This window comes from Hemitrygon akajei, chromosome 3 (assembly GCF_048418815.1).
Source record: "Hemitrygon akajei chromosome 3, sHemAka1.3, whole genome shotgun sequence".
NCBI classification, from domain to species: Eukaryota; Metazoa; Chordata; class Chondrichthyes; order Myliobatiformes; family Dasyatidae; genus Hemitrygon; species Hemitrygon akajei.
The window spans coordinates 196,146,665-196,167,948 of NC_133126.1; the positions used below are offsets into that span (position 1 = coordinate 196,146,665).

General features: G+C 41.9%; 1 protein-coding gene across 1 annotated transcript; it reads left to right on the forward strand.

Annotated features, from left to right (window-relative positions):
- The first annotated feature begins 10,457 nt into the window (after positions 1–10,457).
- Positions 10,458–19,326, forward strand: LOC140724647 (extracellular calcium-sensing receptor-like). The gene is made up of 5 exons (XM_073039071.1): positions 10,458–10,715; positions 11,641–12,474; positions 15,499–15,717; positions 18,212–18,335; positions 18,416–19,326. Exons 1-5 carry the CDS (start codon positions 10,458–10,460, stop codon positions 19,324–19,326), a joined length of 2,346 nt encoding a protein of 781 aa, XP_072895172.1.
- Positions 19,327–21,284: the final 1,958 nt, after the last annotated feature.

Sequence of the window (21,284 nt, forward strand, 5' to 3'; positions counted from 1 at the left end):
CGTGAATATTCCTCATCTTTGGATAAATCCGGCAAATTGTCTTTTGCTCGACGTTTGCAAATGACTCCATGTGTTTCTGGCGAAGTTGATAGCATCATAAAAAGCAGAAAAAAATACATTGCTCGGTTGCAGGGACTTGTTACGATCAGAGGGAAGAACATGGATATATATTTTCTCAGGGAAGATCGGAAGCTGTTTCAAAGAGATTTTCAGAACTGCTACAAATATTGCAACGTATTAAATCTCCGATGATGACATGATTCCCCAGGGATCTGTATTGATAATTGCACATCTCCGTAACAGCTGGAGTGTTGCACAGGGAATAAAAATAATGTCTAATAATAATAGGTAAATCTGCACTCCCAGCAGAGTGTAAATAGCTTCCAAAGAAATCAGAAGGAACCTCGAGGGTATACAGTTTTCGTATTGCTAATAATTCACACCACATATGCAGTTCCTTCGTTAGTTACCCAGATCTATCATGAATAACTGAAATAACTAAGATAAATAATAACTTTAGAAAATAAATTCAGTCAACCCTATTCCCCTGTCTTTTCCCCATCCCTTTTGATGACCGGGCTAATCAAGAACCTATCTCTCTCTGCCTTAAATGCACCCGATGTTCGGCTTTCACGGTCGCTCGAGAGAACAAATTCCATAGATTTAGCGCCCTCTGATTAAAGTAATTTCTCCGCATCTCTGTCCAAATTGGACGTCCTTCAATCCTGAACTCGTGCCCTCTTGTCCTGCACTCGCCTATCACGGGATATATATTTCCCATATCTAATCTATTTAGGGATTTTAACATTCGAAATGTTTCTCTGAGGTTGCCCCTCATTCTCCTGAACTCCAGGGAATACAGCCCAAGAGCTGACAGAAGTTCCTCTTGCGGTAACACTACAGTACAGAAACAGGTCAATCGATCCACCTACTGCATGCCGAGCAATTAATATATCTTGTATCATCGACCTTGTAGAACTTCAAATCCACAAAATCACAACTTATATAGTCAATTCCTTGATTTATGACCTTGTCTACGCATGATGCCGCTTTCATAGAGTTAAGGATTTGAATAACTATGTTCCTCTGTTTTACTGCACTCATTAATGCCCGGCCTCTTATTGTGTAAGCTCTACACTGATCGGTCCTCTCAAAGTGCAAATGATCACACACGTTAGCAAGAAAATCAATCTTTTATTTCCAGCACTTCTTTTTCCAATTGATCCAATTTCCTTTGCAAGCTTTGTTGGTCTTCCTTGCTGTCCACTACACCCCGAATCATCGTACCAAATTTGTTAGTCCAGTTTACCATGCCATCATCTAAATAATTGATATAGATGAGAAATAACACTGGGCCCAGCAGCAAACCCTGTCGAGCACAGGAAGTCACATGACTCCATTCAGAAAGGCAATCATCTGCTACCACTGCCTGTTTTCCCCTACGAATCTAAAGTCGAATTGAACATACTATCTCATCTTGAATCACAAGTGAATAAACCCTCTTAACCAAAATCCCATGAGGGAACTTGTCCGAGCCCTTGCTAGAGTCCATGTGGACAACATCCAATATGTTATCCTCATCTCCCTCCCTGGTAAAGTCTACAAAAAAAAAGTTATAGAATTAGTTAGAATCCAGTTACCACACACAACGCCATGTTGGCAATTGCTAATTAGTCCCTGTCTATCCAAATACGTATATCCAAGTCCCTAAGAATAAGTTGCAACAGCATTTCCACCGCTGACGTCAGTCTCACAAGCCAATAATATCCTGCCTTATTTTGAGAAGCTTTCTTAACCTGCAGAGTGACATTAGTTCTCCCCGAAACCTCCGTCACTTCACTCGCAGCTAAGGCTTTTCTTTAAATGTCATTGCTAGGAAACCTGCAATTTATTCACGTCTTCACATTTACTGAGGGAACACCTTGATAGGCATTGTGATTTACACGCCTCAAGACACCAAACAGCTCCTTTTCTGTTACCTGTCTCTGGTCAGCTGCTGTGCTTCACTGCTATAGACTCTGTGCATGTCTCCGGCATAAATTTTAATTAAAACCTGTCCCATTTCTTTTTTCTTTCGGATTAACTAGCATCTGACCAATTTGATGTAGACGGCCATTTTTTCCCTTGCTATCATGGTATGAATCTTGAGAAGCCCTAAGGATTCTCATTTACCTTGTCTACGAGAACAAGCTTATGCTTTCCATTTGCTCTCCTGCTTTCCTTCTCATCTGCTCTATGTTATTTGTTACAAACGTCGAGTTCCTCCCTTCCTATAACTGCTATTCAACTCCTTCTCTTCTTCAACAGGGTCTCAATCCCACCTTTCTTAAATTTTAAGAAGTAAACTTCCCTTTCCACATTTGACAAACCCGATAAGATCCAACCCTTTTACCGTCAATATCTGAAAATCAATATCACCGACTATCACAACTTTAAGTGTCTTGTAACTGTCTGTAACTTCTCAACAAATATGGTTCTCTAACTCACACGGACCGCTGAGTGTTTTTTTGCGAATCCAATTAATGTGTTCATCCCTTTCTTATTCTTCAGGCTCAACCATATATCGTCATTATAAAAGGTCGGTTTGCTGTGCATTCTGAGCACAGCCCTGTTCTTTTATCTAACTCGTACTGTCACTCCACACCTTTTACTCCCTCCCATTCAATCACGTCCGAAGCAACAGATACACGGAATATTGTATTGCCAGAACCGTCACTCCTACAATCAGGTCTTCCAAATGGCTACAATGTGTTAATGCCACTTGCTACCACTGCCCTTAACCTGTCCTCCACTCCTCTAATAGTCTTTGAATTGAAATATTGAAAAATACTAAGACCAGTACTCTCACCATACTCAACCGTTCAATTCCTGGCATGCAGCTAGGCTTAACTGCATCTTTATCCAGAATAATTCCTGTATCTGCTCTGAGGCTGTGCTTCCCATACCCCTGCAAATATAGACTAACACGCCTCCGTACAGCAACAGCAACCATTCCCACAAAGTCATTACCCCCTCCAGTTCAAGTACACGCTCCACCGTCTCTGGAAGAAAGCCCAATGGTCAAAAAATATTACACCCTCCCTTTTGTAACAACTCCGTAGCCACGTGTTGATCGTTCTGAAATTTGTATTATTCTAGCTCAGTAGATTATGGTACAGGTAGCAAGTCCGATGGTACAGCTCCGGAGATTCTGTCTCCGAGATTTATACCTAATAGCCTGACAGCACCTTGTCAGACTTCGTGAACATTCCCCCTGTAACCCTGTTTCCGTCGTGGAGCGTAACCTCTTCCCGCTCATCCTCCCACATAAGAATGCAATGTATGCGATTTGAAATGTCAGATTCTTGCTACTGGGCAGAAACATACCATCTGAGAACCATGCTGTCTGTTCTACTAAACAATTAACATACTACCTCGACAGATAACCCCTTCTCCCCCTCCCCACGCATATTACCTTCTAAGCCACAGAGCCGACCTCAATGCCAGACACATGGATACAGTAGTTTTCCTCTGCTAGTTTATCCATGTCCCCACACAGTCCCAAGTTTGTTCCTGCAGTTCAAGGAAATGGCCACATGTACCTATCCAAGAATATTTTAAACTGCACAATTGTTTTCGCCTCCGCCATCCTCAGCGGCAGCCAATTCCACGCACTGACGGTTCTGCGTAAAAAAAAATCTTAGCCCTGTCTTCTCCTCTGTACCTACTCCTGAGCACGTTAAAGCTGCACCATCCCGTTTTGGCGATTTCAATAGACAATAGGTGCAGGAGCGGGTCAGTCGGCCCTTAGAGCCAGCACCACCATTCAATGTGATCATGGCTGATCATCCACGATCAGTACCCCTTTCCTGCCTTCTCCTCATATCCCTTGACACCACTATCTTTAAGAGTTCTATCTAACTCTTTCTTGAAAGCATCCAAAGAATTGGCCTCCACTGTCTTCTGTGGCAGAGCATTCAATAGATCTAAAACTCTCTGGGTGTTTTTTTTTCTCAACTCTGTTCTATATGGCCTGCCCCTTACACTTAAACTGTGGCCTCTGGTTCTGGGCTCCCCCAACATCGGGAACATTTTTCCTGCCACTAGCGTGGCCAATCCCTGGAATAATCTTATATGTTTCAGTCAGATCCCGTCTCATCCTTCTAAATTCCAGTGTTATCTTTCTCTATATCTCGATCTCTCTACCTCTCTATCTCTCTATCTCAATCTCTCTATATCTCAGTCTCTATATCTCTATCTCTCTATTTCTATATCTCTATCTCTCTATCTCCATCTATCTCTATTTCTATTTCTCTCTATCTCTTTCTCTCTCTATCTCTCTCTATATATATCTCTCTATATCTCTCTCTGTATCTCTCTCTATATCTCTCTCCATCTCTCTCTATATTTCTATCTATCTATCTCTATTTCTATCTCTCTCTATCTCTCTATCTCTCTCTCGCTCTCTCTCTCTCTCTATATATATATCTTTCTATATCTCTCTATATCTCTCTCTATATCTCTCACTCTAACGCTCTATATCTCTATCTCTATCTCTACGTCTCTCTATATCTCTATCTCTCGAAGCGTATGACTTTCCGAATTCTGGGGCCCAGGGCACACGCTATTAGATCTTCCATCTCTCACGGCACAACGATCTCCTGTCTCGAAACCGACATCCGTCTCCAGATATACGATATCTCTAACCTCCGAAGTCTAGCGAAGCTCTTAGGCCGCGCCCATCGTGTGCTGAATAACGGCCAGTCGTGAAAACCCGAGTGCGGGTTGCATTCCCGCAAAGAGCCATAGTCAGCGTGTAACGCCAGAACAGGGTCTTGAAAAAAAACTTGAAAGGAAAAAAAATATATATTAAAGATGGAGAGAGATGTGTTCCCTAAGATGTATGAAAAGGTGTCTCCGTTAGGCGCCATGGATTCTACTAAGCTCCTCCACTGTACCATAAAACCATAAGACGATAAGATAGAGAAGCGGAAGTAAGCCATTCGGTCCAACGAGTTTCCTCCGCCGTTGAATCATCCGCTGTTCCAATTCTTCCAGTCATCCCCACTCCCCTGTCTTCACCCCATGCCCTTTGATGTTCAGGCTAATCAAGAACCTATCTATCTCTGCTTTAAATACACCCAACTACTTGGAATCCGCAGCCGCTCATGGCAACAAATTGCATAGATTTACTATCCTCTGAGTAAATGGACGTCCTTCAATCTTGAAGTCGTTCGCTCTCGTCCTAGAATTGCCTACCACGGGATATAACTTTGCCATATCTAATCTGTTAAAGCCTTTTAACATTCTGAATGTTTCCATGAGCTTCCACTTTCACTTTCCGGAACTCCAGGGAATGCAGCACAAGAGCAGCCAAACGGTTCTCATATGATAACACTTTCATTCCTGGAATCATTCTCCCTCAGGTTTATGGGTTAATAAGATCTGATTTATTACAAAACGTCCAATCTAAGATAGACTTGCCCCATGTTGCTCTAAAAATCCATAACGTAGACATTCAGCAAAGTCCTTCTCTTGCAATTCGACACAAACCCAATATCGACCTACCACATGCTCTCTCTCCCTATTAAGGGAGAAGGAGGTGTCTTTGTTTCCCAGAGAGACGGAAGAGATAACAAACAAGTTAATATGGAAGCTGCCATGTAGTTATTCAGCACGTCATTATTGTCTGATCTAATTAGATGTGACTAAATACTTGTCCTGTTTGTCTTCTTCTGGATGTCTGGCTAACGTCCGTGAAGCAAGAGTCTGCAAATGATGGAATCTACATCTCGATTACATTTTCTTTTGGGGGAAAAGTTTGCAACAATTATGTTTTCCTAAATCAAATTTCAAAGTAAAAAAGTATTATCAAGGCATATGTGACTTGCCATATACTATTTGAAGATTCATTTCTTGACGTTTATATCAACAAGAAGGAAATACAGTAGAATTTGTGAGAAAATAACTATCCAGAAGCAAAAAAATAACCATAACTGATATGAAAAGGATAGCAAACTATAAAATACTGTTGAGAAAATGTTTTGCAAAGTGTCTTTGCAACTGATTCTGTAGTTCTCTGAATTAGCAGTGATGCATGAATTTCGTTTCTAGATACTGACGGAATAGTGTAAGAATTGTTGGTAAACCTAACTGTGTGGGTCGGAAGGTTTCTATACCTCGGGGCCTTCCAACCTGTGTTCGTGCCATGCACTAATACCATTAAGGAAGAGGTCTGCAGTTGTCATTTAATTAATAATTTATTTCAATTAGTCATGATAGGAGCAGGTTTGTAACGAAAAAATAACACAACTGGTGTCAACAATGAGCGGCACGAGAAGTTCGGATTCTTTGGAGATCATTCTTATTTAATTAACAACTCTTTACAACTCTTCTGGGAGTGCAGATTTACTTACTATTGTTGAATGTAACTTACATTCTCGGTGGAATTCCCCAGCTGTTACTCAGATGTACCACTATTAATTATATGCCCCTAGTGCACTATGTTATCATCGCAGAGGTTGCAATTATAAACCAACTTCGGATCTTCATTGAGACAATATAAATGCACATCCTTCACTCTAATCGAAATAGGCACCTACAACAGGGCAATGTCTCCGTATTTGCCTTTCCTGTTGCTTATCGCTACACCAGTAATATACGGAATCCTCTGCAGTCGTCGAACAGAAGTTAGTTTATCTGATTTATCAATGGATGGAGATATCATCCTTGGCGGGTTATTCAATATACATTCTGATCCGATTTACAGCTCCAATACATTTGCCTTTACCCCGGAACGCACTGGATGCAAAAGGTGAGATTACCTCTTGTAGATTGCGATTCTACACTCAGTCTGGTAGAAAAAGCTATTGAGTAGATGTTTTAATTCGACGCTAATTGTCATCTGATATTGTTTCATATCTGTATCCTTGTCCTTAGTATCTTTCTTCATACTTGAGATGTAGAGTGCTGGAAGAGGATTATCAATATTATGACAATCGTGGAATGGTTGAATTAACTTTCTTCACAAAAAATATATGTTTGTTCTTCTTTTCTGTAAATGCCAGTGAGTGCAAACGCAAAGCGTGCAAAGGTTGGCTGAACTCTGCTCAGAATCTGTTGTTCTTTTTTTTTCTCTTTTAAATGAATTGGTTTATTATTGTTACATGCACTGATCTGCTGTGAAAAACTCCATGTTGCATGGTATCCATCCATGTCATTTGAATAAAAGTACGCATTGAGGTCGCAGAAGGGAAAACGACTATCCTATATCAATTAAAGATTAAATAGAGTACTATTAAAGTGATACAATTACGGCGAAGGTGCAGTGAAGGGAGTCAGTAGAGTAAAAGGCCATGACACGGTATGCAGTGAGTTCAAGAGTTGATCTAATGAATACGAAGTCAGTTAGTAGACATATAATTGCGGGATAGAAGTTGTCATTAAGCCTGCTAGCAGAAACGTTCCGGCGATTAGACCTTCTGGTAGTAATGGAAGTAAGGAGTGTTGGCTGCTTTACAGCAGCAGCACAAGGGTTGAGAGAGTGCCTGGAGGGGAGGCACATTTCAGAAATCTGCTAAACTGTGTCTACAAATTTCTGTAGTTCTTTCCGGTCACATGCACAATAGCTGCAACGCAAAGCCGTGATAAATTTGTAAGAAACACCTTCAACGATGCATCGCTTAAAAATTGGATTGCGTCAATAAGGAGTCCATAATACGCTCAAAACATCTGCGCAGGTTGATGCTGTGGTTAAGAAGGCATACGGTGTATTGGCCTTCAGTAATCTTAGAATTGAATTGAGGAGCCGAAAGGTAATGTTGCCGTTATAGAGGACCCTGGTCAGACACTACCTGGTGTACTGTGCTCGGTTCTGATCGCCTCAGTACAGGATGAATGTGGAAACCACAGAAAAGGTGCAGTGGAGAATTATAAGAATGTTGCCTGGATTGGGGAGCATGCCTTATGAAAACAGGTTGAATAAACCCTGCCTATTAACCTTTGAGCGACAGGGAAGAGAGGTAACCTGACAGAGGTGCATAAGGTGATGAGAGGCATCGATCGTGTGGATAGTCAGAGTCTTTTTACCAGGGTTGAAATAGTTGCCACAAGAGGATACAGGTTTAAGGTGCTGTGAAGTAGGTACCGAGGTGATGTCAGAGGTAAGGTTTGTACTCAGAAAGTGGTGAATGCATGGAATGGGCTACCGCAATGGTGGTGGAGGTGGATACGATAAGCTTTTTTCAGACACTTTTGGGCAGGTGCTTGGAGCTTAGAAAAAAAGAGGACTATGGTGAAGTCTAGTAATTTCTAAGGTAGGGACATGTTCGGCACAACTTTGTGGGCCGAAAGGCCTGTATTGTGCTGTAGTTTTTCAATGTGTCTTTTCTAACCTGGAGATTCGTCTCCTTACATTTACTAACAAAACGAGAAACTGAAACCAGCCCATAAAAAAGAACAACACCGAGTGCGCAGAGGAAAAAGAAGTACGCAAACCATTGAAAACAATAAAAGCAAACTTAAGAATTCGGAAATAAATTGAGTCTATAGACACGAAGGATGAATCCTCGGCTTCAGTGCATCACGCTGCAGGGCAGAGCGGATCTCGCATACTTGCAACCCGGAGTAGTAGGACTGGCCACGGCTTTAACCTCATTGCCCTGGAGAGTAAACTATACGTCACAAAGCAGCGAGCAGAATCGACCCGACTCTCGACGCCAGTCCCGACACCCATCTTTTCTATCCATCCAGCCTGGAGTTCAAATTGACCAAGCATCCGGTCGACCCTTGCACTAGGAAAAGTGTCCTATTGCTTCAAACGGCTCTCAAACTGATCCCGACGCCATATACCGCCTCAAACCCTACCTTTGCAAATAGATTCGTTCTTTAGATCGATGCATCCCCACTCTCGATTTAGTCGGAGGTGCTGCGAATCACCTTCCCTCTGATTTCTCTCCGTTGTGTACGCCGCAACTCATTCTTGTTCTCACCTCGAAGACACTTCGACAACTTCTCCTCCAATAAGTCTGAACCTGGCTCCGACTTTGCATTGCGTCTACACGCCTCGCCCCTCAAGACGTCCCGGGCTTCATTCGCCTCTTCATTGTATGTGGTGATCTGTTAGCAGAATTTCCCACAGACAGAATTGCTATTAATAAAGTATTTAATTGTAGTTTTTACTATACCAACTACCAGTAAGTTGTGGCACTATTTTTTTCAGTAGTGCCATCTTAAACAGGAAGTTTTGCAATTTTCATGCTTTCGAAATCGGTTGTGCATGATTAGGAATATGGGTAGAAATCGAGCATTCCTTTCATGCCCTCTTCGGTGAAGCTCTTTGTATCCTGATACTGTGAGTTCAATTGATATACTGAGCTAATTGGTGATAAATAATTCAAATATCGGCATGCGTTCAGATGTGAGATATGAACTGGGAAGACCGGAGGGCAGGACGATAGATGTTTGGCCAGAATGAAACGAGCAAGCTGAAATTTACATAGCGGCAGGTTCATCTATAGATCATCATTGTGAGCGGCGATTTGTTAGCTCGGTGCGTTTGAGCAATTCTGCGTGAATAGCAAGGAGTTTGAATGTCCAATTCTTTACTCTTTATCACAAATAAGAAAGCAAATGGATTTGAAATCCTTGACGTGATATCTGATAGAAATTCGAAGCTGAAGACGTTTCTCACTACCTTTTTATTGTGAACGGTTATAGACACCTTATTTTGCAAATAATATACTGGTATTGGAGAGAATCCAGCGGAGGATGATGTAAATGTTCCCGAAAATGAGGAGCATTTGATGACTATATAGTCACTAATTCAGCTTGTTCGTTCCAGTAGAAGTGGTAGAGGCAGGTTCGGTATTGTCATGTAAAGTAAAATTGGATAGGTATATGGACAGGAAAGGATTGGAGGGTTATGGGCTCAGTGCGGGTCAGTGGGACTAGGTGAGAGTACGCGTTCGGCACAGACTAAAAGGGCCGAGACGGCCTGTTTCTCTGCTGTAATTGTTATATGGTTATATGGTTTTATATGATGTTTGGAAGAATGAGGGGATCCCATTCAGACGAACCGAATATTTAAAGCCTGGTAGAATGGACTTACAGAGGATATTTTTAATGGTAGGACAGTGTGGGACCAGAATACACAGCCTCACAATAAAAGCACACCTCGTTATAGCAGGGATGTGGAGGAATTTCTTAGGCATAGTAAATTGTGGAATTTAGTGCTATAGACAGCTGTGCTGAACTCTCTATATAGCATATTTAAAGCGGACGCTGATAGATCCTTGGTTAATTAGGTTAAAAGAAAAAGACAGTAGATTGTGTGTTGAGAGGGGAAATAACAACGCATGAAGTGCATGAGTAAAGTGATGGGCCGAAGGACAGACTTCTGCTCCTGTGCCTTATGATCTTATGATCCCTTATATTTATCCCACAGCTTTGACGTTGCACATTTCCTACTGGCGCAAACGATGATTTTTGCCATTGAAGAAATAAACCAAAATGAGGATCTGCTTCCGGGAATCACACTCGGGTATCAGATACACGATGACTGCTCGTCCTCCTCGATTGCCTCGAAAGCAGCGCTCGCTTTGATTAACGGAGATGAAAAATCTATTGAATACCCTCAATGTCGAGGTTCCTCCAACGTCGCTGCCATTGTTGGCTGTGCTTTATCCACAAGTTCCATTGTAACTGCAAGGACAATTGGTTCCTTTGGGATTCCGCTGGTAATAAATCAAATGTTCCAGTGCATTTTACTCTAGTGACAGCATCACATTATTTGGAGGGACACTGATACAAGATTCTCATGTCAGGACTGAAAAAGAGAGTGTCATATTTTCAGCTAATCGTCATGTCTTATTTCAGATCTTGTGTTCTTTTTAGAATTGGTTGAAATCTACCAGACAATCGTGATATTTTTTTTTGTTGTTGCTATAGATCACACAACACAGGCCGAGCAGCGCAGCTTTATTGGAAAGGGCTAATTAATCTATTAATTAAATGCTTAACTCGTTCATTGTGCAGACGCGATATCCCGATGCCTCCGTCCTCTGCATATTGGTTTTGCTGGGGGGAAAAAGCAATTTTAAACTCCTGCTTCTTATTTGCTTCCACCACAACCTCTGGCAGCGCATTGCAGGCATCCACTACAGTCTGTATAAAAATGTCCCGAACATCTAATTTAAACTTATTTCCCTCTCACCTTAAATGCATGCCCGCAGACTTTAAACACTGGGCGTAAAGATGTTAGTTATCCACTCAGGCTTTTGTCTGCCAGTGAAAGAAATGCAAGTTAGTACAGAGTTTCTGCATTGTCCATCCCCTTTAATTCAGGAAGAGTATCGGCAAACTGCCTTCCCAAATTTCCTTCTGTAAAGGAGCCTTCAGAATTTAAAGCAATATTCCAGATGCGTCCAATCACCATTTTATTACAAGATCAGTAACTAAGTAGCTTAACTGACGTTCCAACATGCTAGTAATCTCGGTTAATGATGTTATATGTAGTATGTTGTATATTCTTCATGAGTCATTCTCAGTGTTACAATTATGTACAAATATAAATCGCTCACAGTAAATCGATAGTGGAGTATCATTCACTTACAATCACAAAGCGGGACACAATAATTCATCTATCTATTTCATTCTCTGCAGGTTAGTTACTACTCCACATGTTTCTGTCTGAGTGATAAGAGAGAATACCCCACGTTTTTTAGAACTATTCCCAGCGACCAGTACCAGTCCAAAATTCTCGCTGAACTGGTGAAAACTTTTGGGTGGACTTGGATTGGAACCATAAGAAGTAATAATGATTATGGTAATTTCGGAATGCAAGGATTTATAGAAAATGTGGGAAAGTTCGGGGTATGCATCGCCTACTCTGAATCATTTGACAGAACTGACCCGCCAGAAAAAATCAGACGAATTGTCCAGATGATTAAACACGCATCCACTAAAGTGGTGGTGGCGTTTGCTCATGCTGGTGATATGCGTATTTTATTGAATGAAATTTGGCGTCAAAATGTAACCGGTATACAGTGGATTGGAACTGAGGGCTGGGTAACAAGAAATCTTCTCCCGCCTGAAGAAAGTGCAGTTTATCTCGCTGGGACAATCGGACTGGCCACTCGCCGGATAGAGGTCGCAGGTCTCAGGGATTATCTTCAGAAAATCCAACCTTCCATCTTTCCTGGCAATATTTTGGTGACGGAATTTTGGGAAACATTATTCTCTTGCTCCTTCGTAGCACACAATCGGACAGGATCAGTGAATTCCACAAGACAAACTGGCCAATGCACAGGGGAAGAGCAAATAAAAGACATTGAAAATACTTACATTCCAGCGATAATGGATGGGAGTTCGTTCCACGTTTACATAGCCGTCTACTCCATCGCTCACGCACTCCACGATCTGTTGATCTGTGCGGATGGGAACAGGCTGATTATCAATAAAACGTGTGCACAAATTTCAAACTTCCAGCCGTGGCAGGTAGGCATGGATGTAATCTACAGCAGATAGCACCTAATTACTAAGGTGAACAGATGTAGTTGCTGTTTAAAACTTATCTCCTTACATTTTCATGTGCGAGTATTCAGCCATTGAAAATCGTTTTAGCAACCAGATTGATTTGTCGATTCTAAGGTTCTATTCTCGGTAAAGGTCAGTACAACTTAGTGCAGTACGTTCGGCCACCGATATTATACTGGTCTGAAGCCTTCTCTAAGATTCACTTATTTTATTTAGCGGCACAGTGGGAAGTAAGCCCTTCAGGCCCTTCGAGCCACGCCACTTTAGCAACTTTCGATAAACCTGATTAACGTTAATCGAATTACGCGACAGATATACAATAACTAAATAACCTAGATGTTGCAACTTGGGGCTGTTGGAGGAAATCTGATATCCGGAGAAAATCCACGCATTCCATGGGCATTTGAGACTGCTTACAGAACTGCACCCGAGACTGAACTTCGAAATCTGGAGAGCCCCGAACTGTAATAACGTTAATTTCAATTTGACGCTCCCCTTCCACATAACACTCCATTCTTCTTTCATCAATATGCCTATTTTCGAGCCTCTTAAATGCCCTCTCCCACTACATCTAGCTGTAAGTTCTACGCACCGACTACTCTCTGCAAAATGGAAAAGAAAGAACAACTGCTTCAAATATCCCCTCTATGATTTCTTCAACGGCCTTAAATTCATGCCCTCTCTGACTCGCCAATTCTATCCTGGGATGAAATTCTCTAGCTGTGTACTCCATCTATGCCTCTTTCCATTTTCTACATTTCTTTCATCCTCTTTCGCTGCTATGAGCAAAGCCCTAACTGACCATATCTGTTTTCATGCGACATGGCCACCATTCCATTCGACTTTATGGTAAATGTCATTTACTTCATCTCTAAACCTTCTACATACAGTGCTTTGAAAAAGCATTATCCTTAACCCTTCAAAAATATAAAATTGTATTACAACTAGGGATTTTCATCAATTTACTTAGGAAACTTCTATTTTTTAATCACATGCTCCTTTTTTTCCTGTCACAGCATAGCCCACCAAACTGCAGAAATTGAAAAGCATGCAAAACTAAATAAAAAAAAAATACTGAGATGTCAGAGGCTCACACATTTGACAAGGCACCCCATGCAAGGCTTACTGAGAAAGTAAGAAGGCATGGGACCTAAAGGGACATTGCTTTGTGGATCCAGAACTAGCTTGCCCACAGAAGGGAAAGAGTGGTTGTAGGCGGGTCATGTTCTGCATGGTGGTCGGTGAACAGCGGTGTGCCTCACTGGTGTTCTGGGACCCTTACTTTTCGTGATTTTGATAAATGACCTGGATGAGGAAGTGGAGGGACGGGTTAGTAAGATTGCTGATGACACAATGTTTGGAGGTGTTGTGGATAGTGTGGAGGGCTGTCAGATGTCACGGCGGGACATTGCTAGGATGCAAAACTGGGCTGAGAAGTGACAGATGGAGTTCAACCCAGATAAGTCTGAAGTGGTTCATTTTGGTAGGTCAATTATGATAGCAGAACATAGTACTAATGGTAAGATTCTTAGTAATGTTGAGCATCAGAGGGATCTTGGGGTCCGAGCACCTGTGCCGGTTGACTCTGTGGTTAAGAAGGTGTACGGAGCATTGGCCTTCATCAATCGTCGAATTGAATTTAGAAGCCGAAAGGTAATATTGCAGCTATATTGGAGCCTGTTCAGACCCCACTTGGAGTTCCGTGCTCAGTTCCGGTCGCTTCACTGCAATTAGGATGTGCAAGTTATAGAAAGTGTGCAGAGGAGATTTACAAGGATATTGCCTGGTTTGGGGAGCATGCCTTATGAGAATAGTTTGAGTGAACTCAGACTTTTCTCCTTGGAGTGATGGAGGATGAGAGGTGACCTGATAGAGGTGTATAAGATAATGAGAAGTATTGATCTTGTGGACAGTGGTCCCCCCCCCGCCCCCGCAGGGCTAAAATAGTTGCCACAAGAGGACACAGGTGTAGGGTGCGGGAGAGTAGTTACAGAGGAGATATCAGGGTTACGTTTTTCACTCAGAGAGCTGTGAGTCCGTAGAATGGGCTGCCAACATTGTTGGCCGAAGGGCTTGCATTGTGCTGTAGGTTTTCTATGTTTCTGTGTTTCTATCTTTCAAACAAAACCCTTCCCTCTTTGTTAAGTATTTACTTGAACCTCCTTTCGCAGCTGTTACAACATATAGTGTCATTGGATAAACCTCTATTAGCTTAGCACAACGTGTTGGAGCAAGATTAACCCATTCCTCCTTGCTAAATTGCTCAAGATGTGCAGGTTACTTGGGGAGTGGCGGTGGACTACACTTGTCATAATCTATGCAACCTCCACCTATATTGAGTGATTCTTGCTTGGATCGTGTGTAAAGGGTGTTCGCTAAATGATGAATTTAGGTAAGGCACTGGCAGAGTTCTCTTGCTTTCTGGCGTGTACATCCGCATGGACTGTAATCTTCTTTATTAGCTGTGGTTGAGAAGGCAGAGTTTAAAATACTGTACATCTAACAGTAATGCACCCTGGGGGACGTATTTGAGTGTCAACCCTGGCACTTGAATCCCGTGTTTCATTTAGAAGGGAAACCGAGCAACCACGGAAACTAAATTACTCCTTGACGTCTCCATGGGTCTCTAATCCACTCCTAGAAATATGTACGTTATACTGATGACCTGCTTCCGATATCATTTCTACAATCAAATTACTTTGTTTCAGGTAATCTGTGGAGTGAATTGGTGCGTCGATCTAAGTTCTGCCAGAAATCAGGCAGGCACGCTGAGTCCTTTAGCATTTCATGTTTCTTCCCATTTGATTATTTTTTACTCCAGATCTAAAATCGGTAGTCACAAATATAAGTCTCTTTATGCAGTGACTAAACTGCAATACATTTCACTTTTTTTCGTATTTACGGTTACCTTAAACGTCTGTTCTTGTATGCAGGGAATCCAAGTCCCGGTTAAAAACTAGCCTCCTCTGCTTTATTCCTCCGTAGTTACTGAATTCCCTCCGCAGAGTGAATTTCACAGCGAAGACAGGAGAAGCTGTATACTTTGATTTGAATGGTGATCCAGTACCAAAATACGAAGTCGTGAACCTGCAAACAAATTTGAGTGACATAGTATACATTGGGTATTATGATGGCTCGGCTCCGCCAGGTCGCGAACTAACGGTGAATATCAAAGACATCGAGTGGAGCACGACTGAAAATACGGTATGGCACTTACTTCACAATGCGTTTACGTTGACAAAAAGCGGAAACAGTTGTATACATAGGATGCGGCTGGTATCACAGGTACAGATATTGTAAATAATGTTCTAGCTTCATGCAATGTAAAGTGCAGTCTCGAGAGTTAGGGTCATTTTTTCCTAAGACTTCGGAGAACAAAAAGGATCACCTTATTCAAACTCATCGGATCCTTTGGGTACACGTTGGGATCGTTTTAGCTGCTGAAGTCTTGAACAAGCCAAAGCAGTCACGAGGTAAGTGGTTGTTTCTTTCCATCGGAGTGGCGTAGGCATATCTCTGTCTCCGAAATTGGTCGTAGTCAGATCAATAGATGCGAGTACGGTGGAGTCAGATATATAATCGAAAGGGACTCAGGGTGGTAGGGAACTGGCATATAAGGGAGATTGAGCCCAGCGTAAATTGGCGCTGATCAGAATGAACAATGAGATATGCTTAAAACTCAGGATGGTCTAGATTCCTTACTATGTGATCTTCTGGAAATCTAACGAATTTCTCTCCTCAAGATACAATATACACTTTTAAACTTTGTTCTTTAACGAAGACTTCGCTTTTAGTTCGGGTAAACTATACACTGAATTCGAACCAACTTTCAAAGTCTGCTTCTAATGTCGTCGCAGTTCCAGGATAATTCATTCATTGCTTCAACAACTGCAACGTTTTTTTGGTTTCACAAAACCTGGCAGAAAGTGGTCCAAGGCTGAGAGGGTTGTGGTTGTTTGCGCGTGGGTAGGGGTGGGGTGTCTTCGTCTGCAAACAAAGGAGACAATGTTACTTTTAATTTCTGTTAATTTAAGTTTATGATTTTTATATTTGTAATATACCGGGCTGCTGCTGGAAAGTAGACGTTCAAATCTTATGTATGCATTCCCTTGGAAATAACCTTGAACCTGGGAAGAAGTTGATATACCGATCCACCCCACCCCCACCTTCATACGGAGATTTCTCAGAAGATATGAGCCTCCTGCGATTCTGGAGGCAATAATGAGCTACAGAGAACATAGAACTTTACAGTACAGAGAAAAAAAAATATATCGTATGCTCACGAAGAATGCGTCGAACAGAATTCCGTAAGATGATAAAACCATAGAAGCAATAATTAGGAAGTTCTGCGCATTCGAGTCTGCACCGTCATTACATAATATCTGATCCATTTCCTTTCCAGCCATAATACCTTGGATTCTTCTTGTATCCCCTCATGACCAGACTAGCGAAGGAACTATCAGCATCCGCCTGAAATATACCCAATGGCTTAGGTTCCATTGCCGCCCGTTGCAACAAATTCCACATAACTATCATTCTCTACCGAAAGAAACTCCTCTTCACTACCTTTCTAAATCGGCAGTCCTGTATTCTGAGGCTGTATCCCCTGAGCTTAGTGTCTCCACATTGCAGAAACGTCCTCTCCATGTTGATCTCTCTTTTCAAAATCGTTAAGTTTGAATAAGAACCCTCCTCCGACCCCCACGAAGTTTTCTGAGTTCCATGAAATGAGCCTTGCAGTCCCCAAATCATTTTCGTGAACCGCCTCTAAAACCCCTCCAATATCAATACATCCTGTTCGAGATAAAGTGTCCAAAGCTGCTCAGAATACTTCAAGCAAGGCCACACCTGTGCTTTATATACCCTCAACATTACAGATTTGCTTTTATATTTGGACTTTTGGTAAAGACTGATAACAACACTATCCCGAAATAAAATAAATTCCTTTACCCCGCGCTCGACCGTATCCCTCTATTCCATGCATGTTGGTGTGTCAAGTAGCCTGCTAAACACAATCACATAATTTGCTTTAACGACCGTCCCTGCAGCCTGTTCCAAACACTTGCCACTAGCTGCAAAACCCTGATTTTATCTCGCACTATATTTTCCTGAAGTTGACTTAATGTTGATATATTATTTTTATTCCGTTAAGTTAAATATAGTCATATATAACTTAGTTTCCTATAGCTAACAATTGTCATGTTTGTAATGTACTGAGCTGTTTTTCCTAACTGTACATTTTCATTGCCGTTATACCCTGGGTATGTATACTCATACCAATGCACATGATTTTGACTATCTGCATGAAAACCAACTTGGTTGATGTATCCCATATAAATTTTTACCCTCTCACATCGCACGACATCTCAGCTTAAATGCATGCACTCTATCATTAGGTATGTCAATACTGGGAAACGATTCCTACTGTCTATGCTATCATTTGCGACATATAATTTGTAATTTCCAAAGGCGAAAAGCATACCATGTTCAAGCAATGTACAAGCAAATTAATTTTGAGCAGCATACGTTTCTTTAAAGTTTATAGGGTTTTGTATTTTGACAAGGTTATGAAGGAAGTACTGACACGGTTCGTAGAAAACCTATGCAATGAGGACTACAGTATTTCAGAGCCGATCTGTTTGGAACAAGCGCATTATCAAATAAATCGATATTTTTAGAATGATTTCCGTTGCTACAGATCCCACGAGCAGTTTGCTCAGAAAACTGTCCTCCTGGAAAAAGAAAAGTGAGCCAGAAAGGAAAGCCGATTTGCTGCTTTGACTGTACAGACTGCGCTGATGGAGAGATCAGCAACGCCACTGGTAAGTGCATGGATGTACAGCAATTTGTCCCAATTCCACATTTCTGCGCTCATATGAATTTTCTCTTTGTTTATTTTCAGATTCCACGGACTGCATCAAATGTCCTTCTGATTACTGGTCTAATCAGGCAAAAACCCAATGTGTTCTCAAGCATGTTGAATTCCTTTCCTTTCGAGAAGTTCTCGGGATTGTATTAGTGACATTTTCTGTAATAGGATCGTGCTTCACATTGGCTGTCGCTGCGATTTTCTATCGGTATCGAGATACTCCCATGGTCAAAGCGAACAACTCCGAACTCAGTTTCCTGCTCCTCTTTGCCCTCCTGCTTTGCTTCATTTGCTCGCTCGCCTTCATTGGAGAACCGTCCAATTGGTCTTGCATGTTGCGCCGCACAGCATTCGGAGTTGTGTTCGTTCTCTCTATTTCCTGCATCTTGGGCAAAACGATCATTGTTGTTGTTGTTGCCTTTAAGGCAACTCTTCCCAACAGCAACGCGATGAACTGGTTCGGACCCTCGCAGCAACGCTTGAGCGTATTTATGCTGACATGTTTGCAAGGCTTTGTTTCCATTGTCTGGCTAAGCGTGTCACCACCCCACCCCCAGAAGAATATGAGCCATTACAGAGACATCATTATTCTAGAATGTGGCGTGGGCTCATTGACTGCCTTTTACATAGTCTCTGCCTATATTGCTCTGCTGTCCATTGTGTGTTTAGTGCTTGCATTCTTTGCACGGAAACTCCCGGACAGTTTCAACGACGCCAAGTACATCACCTTCAGCATGCTGATATTTGGCGCAGTTTGGATCACATTCATTCCAGCCTATGTGAGCTCCCCTGGAAAATACACCGTAGCTGTAGAAGCTTTTGCTATTTGGGCATCAAGCTTCGGCTTGCTCGTCTGTATTTTTGCTCCGAAATGTTACATTATCTTGCTGAAGCCGGAGAATAATACAAAGAAACAGATGATGGCTAAAAGGACGTCACTGTAACTACCACCACCCCTTTGTATCATTGGGGCCTCATTGTGTGTAATCTACGATTATGAAAGGTAGTTTTCAATTTCCGTCACATGCTCCAGCAGGTTACGTTAGTGAGAATTTGAATCAAGTGTTTTGCATGCGTTTAAAATTCCGTTGACAATAGTTTGGATTGGACTGCGAGAAAACAGGTTTAGCACAGAATGGGAGCCAGAGGTCAATATGATGTACAATATACATTTATAATTACTTCATGAATAAACGTTACTGATCGAAACTTCCTCTCTGCCGTCACTGATCTCATTGTTTTCCTTAAAATACATCCTATCGATCAGACTCATTAGTCTGGAACTTTCATATTCAAAAATGAAATTCATTTCAATTTAGATTGAAGCATGGCGCTGGGCAATTCGTGATTAGTTTCTGGTGCAGAAGGATAAATACAAATTCCAAGTCTATTAGATCTCAAATGTATTGACGTATTTATATCGAAGAAGTTCATTTTGAACAAGTGCAATAACATCACGATCAGAACCGAACACAATATTTGTTATGCTGGACATTAGTCTGTAAACCGAGAAGTCGTAAGCACCTGGTGTTTTAAATCCCTAAGTTTTCTATGAGATGGTTTCAGAGTCAGTGTATACTTCCGTGAAAATATGCAAAAATGATATAGATTCAAATAGGTTGCCGTGGAGAGCAAATGTGTTCCAAATAAATAGCTGTGAGCATGCCAGAATCGATCATAAAACCTGTGATGTCAAAATACCGTGAAACGAAAATTATGGATACGTGAAATATCTGTGAATATATGAAGAGTGCTCATGTTTGGATGGTGTTGTTTAAGACACCGTCAAGCTGCACAAAGTGCAGCAATCATTTTCCGGGGAAGACATCGCCTTCGATAATAGGTATAGGGCTTTGCATACTGTCTGGTTGCTAAAACCTACCTCGGCAGCCACAACAACTGTTCTCTGGCACTAACTATGTCTGCGTGCCTCTGAAGAAAAGGCGACGGTGTGTTAGACAGGCCTGAAGTAGTGATAATAGATTCAAAATGAGAGTACCTGTCAGCAGAATCTGTGGTCGTGAACGAGTCGCTTGCATATTATGTAGCTCCCAAAGTGCCAGGATCAGGGACGTCACGTATCGGGTCCACAAAATTCTAAAGGCAAAAAGTGAGCAGCCGGATGTTGTTGTAAATATCGGGATTAACATTGCTGAAGAAAGATTTTAGTGGGTCAGGTAGAAACAAGATACTAATCTTTGGATTGTTTCCTGTGCCAACCGCCAGTGAAGAATACGATGATCAATGGGGAGCAGAAGACATTCTGCAGAGGAAGACTTTCCTATTTCTGGATTGTTGGGATCTGTACTGTGGAAGGTGTGACTTGCACATAAAGGACGGTCCAAAACTAAACGCGAGCGGGACAAATATCATTACACGCAGGTTCCCTGGAGCTGTTGAGGAGGGTTTAAATTAACTTGACACGAGGATGGAAACAGATTCATATGGCTGAGTATGTAGCAGTTGCTATGCAGTATGGAGTGGGACCATGAGGAAGGACAGACAGGCGACAGAGCAAAATCATAGTCAGTCGGAAGAATGAAATTATAACAGTAAACCAAAATCAGAAAGGACTATGGATATAGGTCTCAACTTGTTATATTCCACATAACATATCCCGAAAAAGTAGATGATGTTGTAGCGCCGGCGAAAAATCAAAATCACGTTTAATATCACCAGAATGTCTCGTGAAATCAGATGGCAGACCGAAATAATTTGAGCCTGTGCCTTTTGGCTTCTGTACCTCCTTGCTGACGATACAAATGTGAATACGGCATGCCCTGGCTGTTACAGAACCGTAGAACCGTTGCGGATTACAGCACAGAAGCAGGCCCTTCGGCACATCCTGGCTCTGTCTAACCATTTTTCTGCCTAGTCCTACAGAACTGCACCTGGACCATAT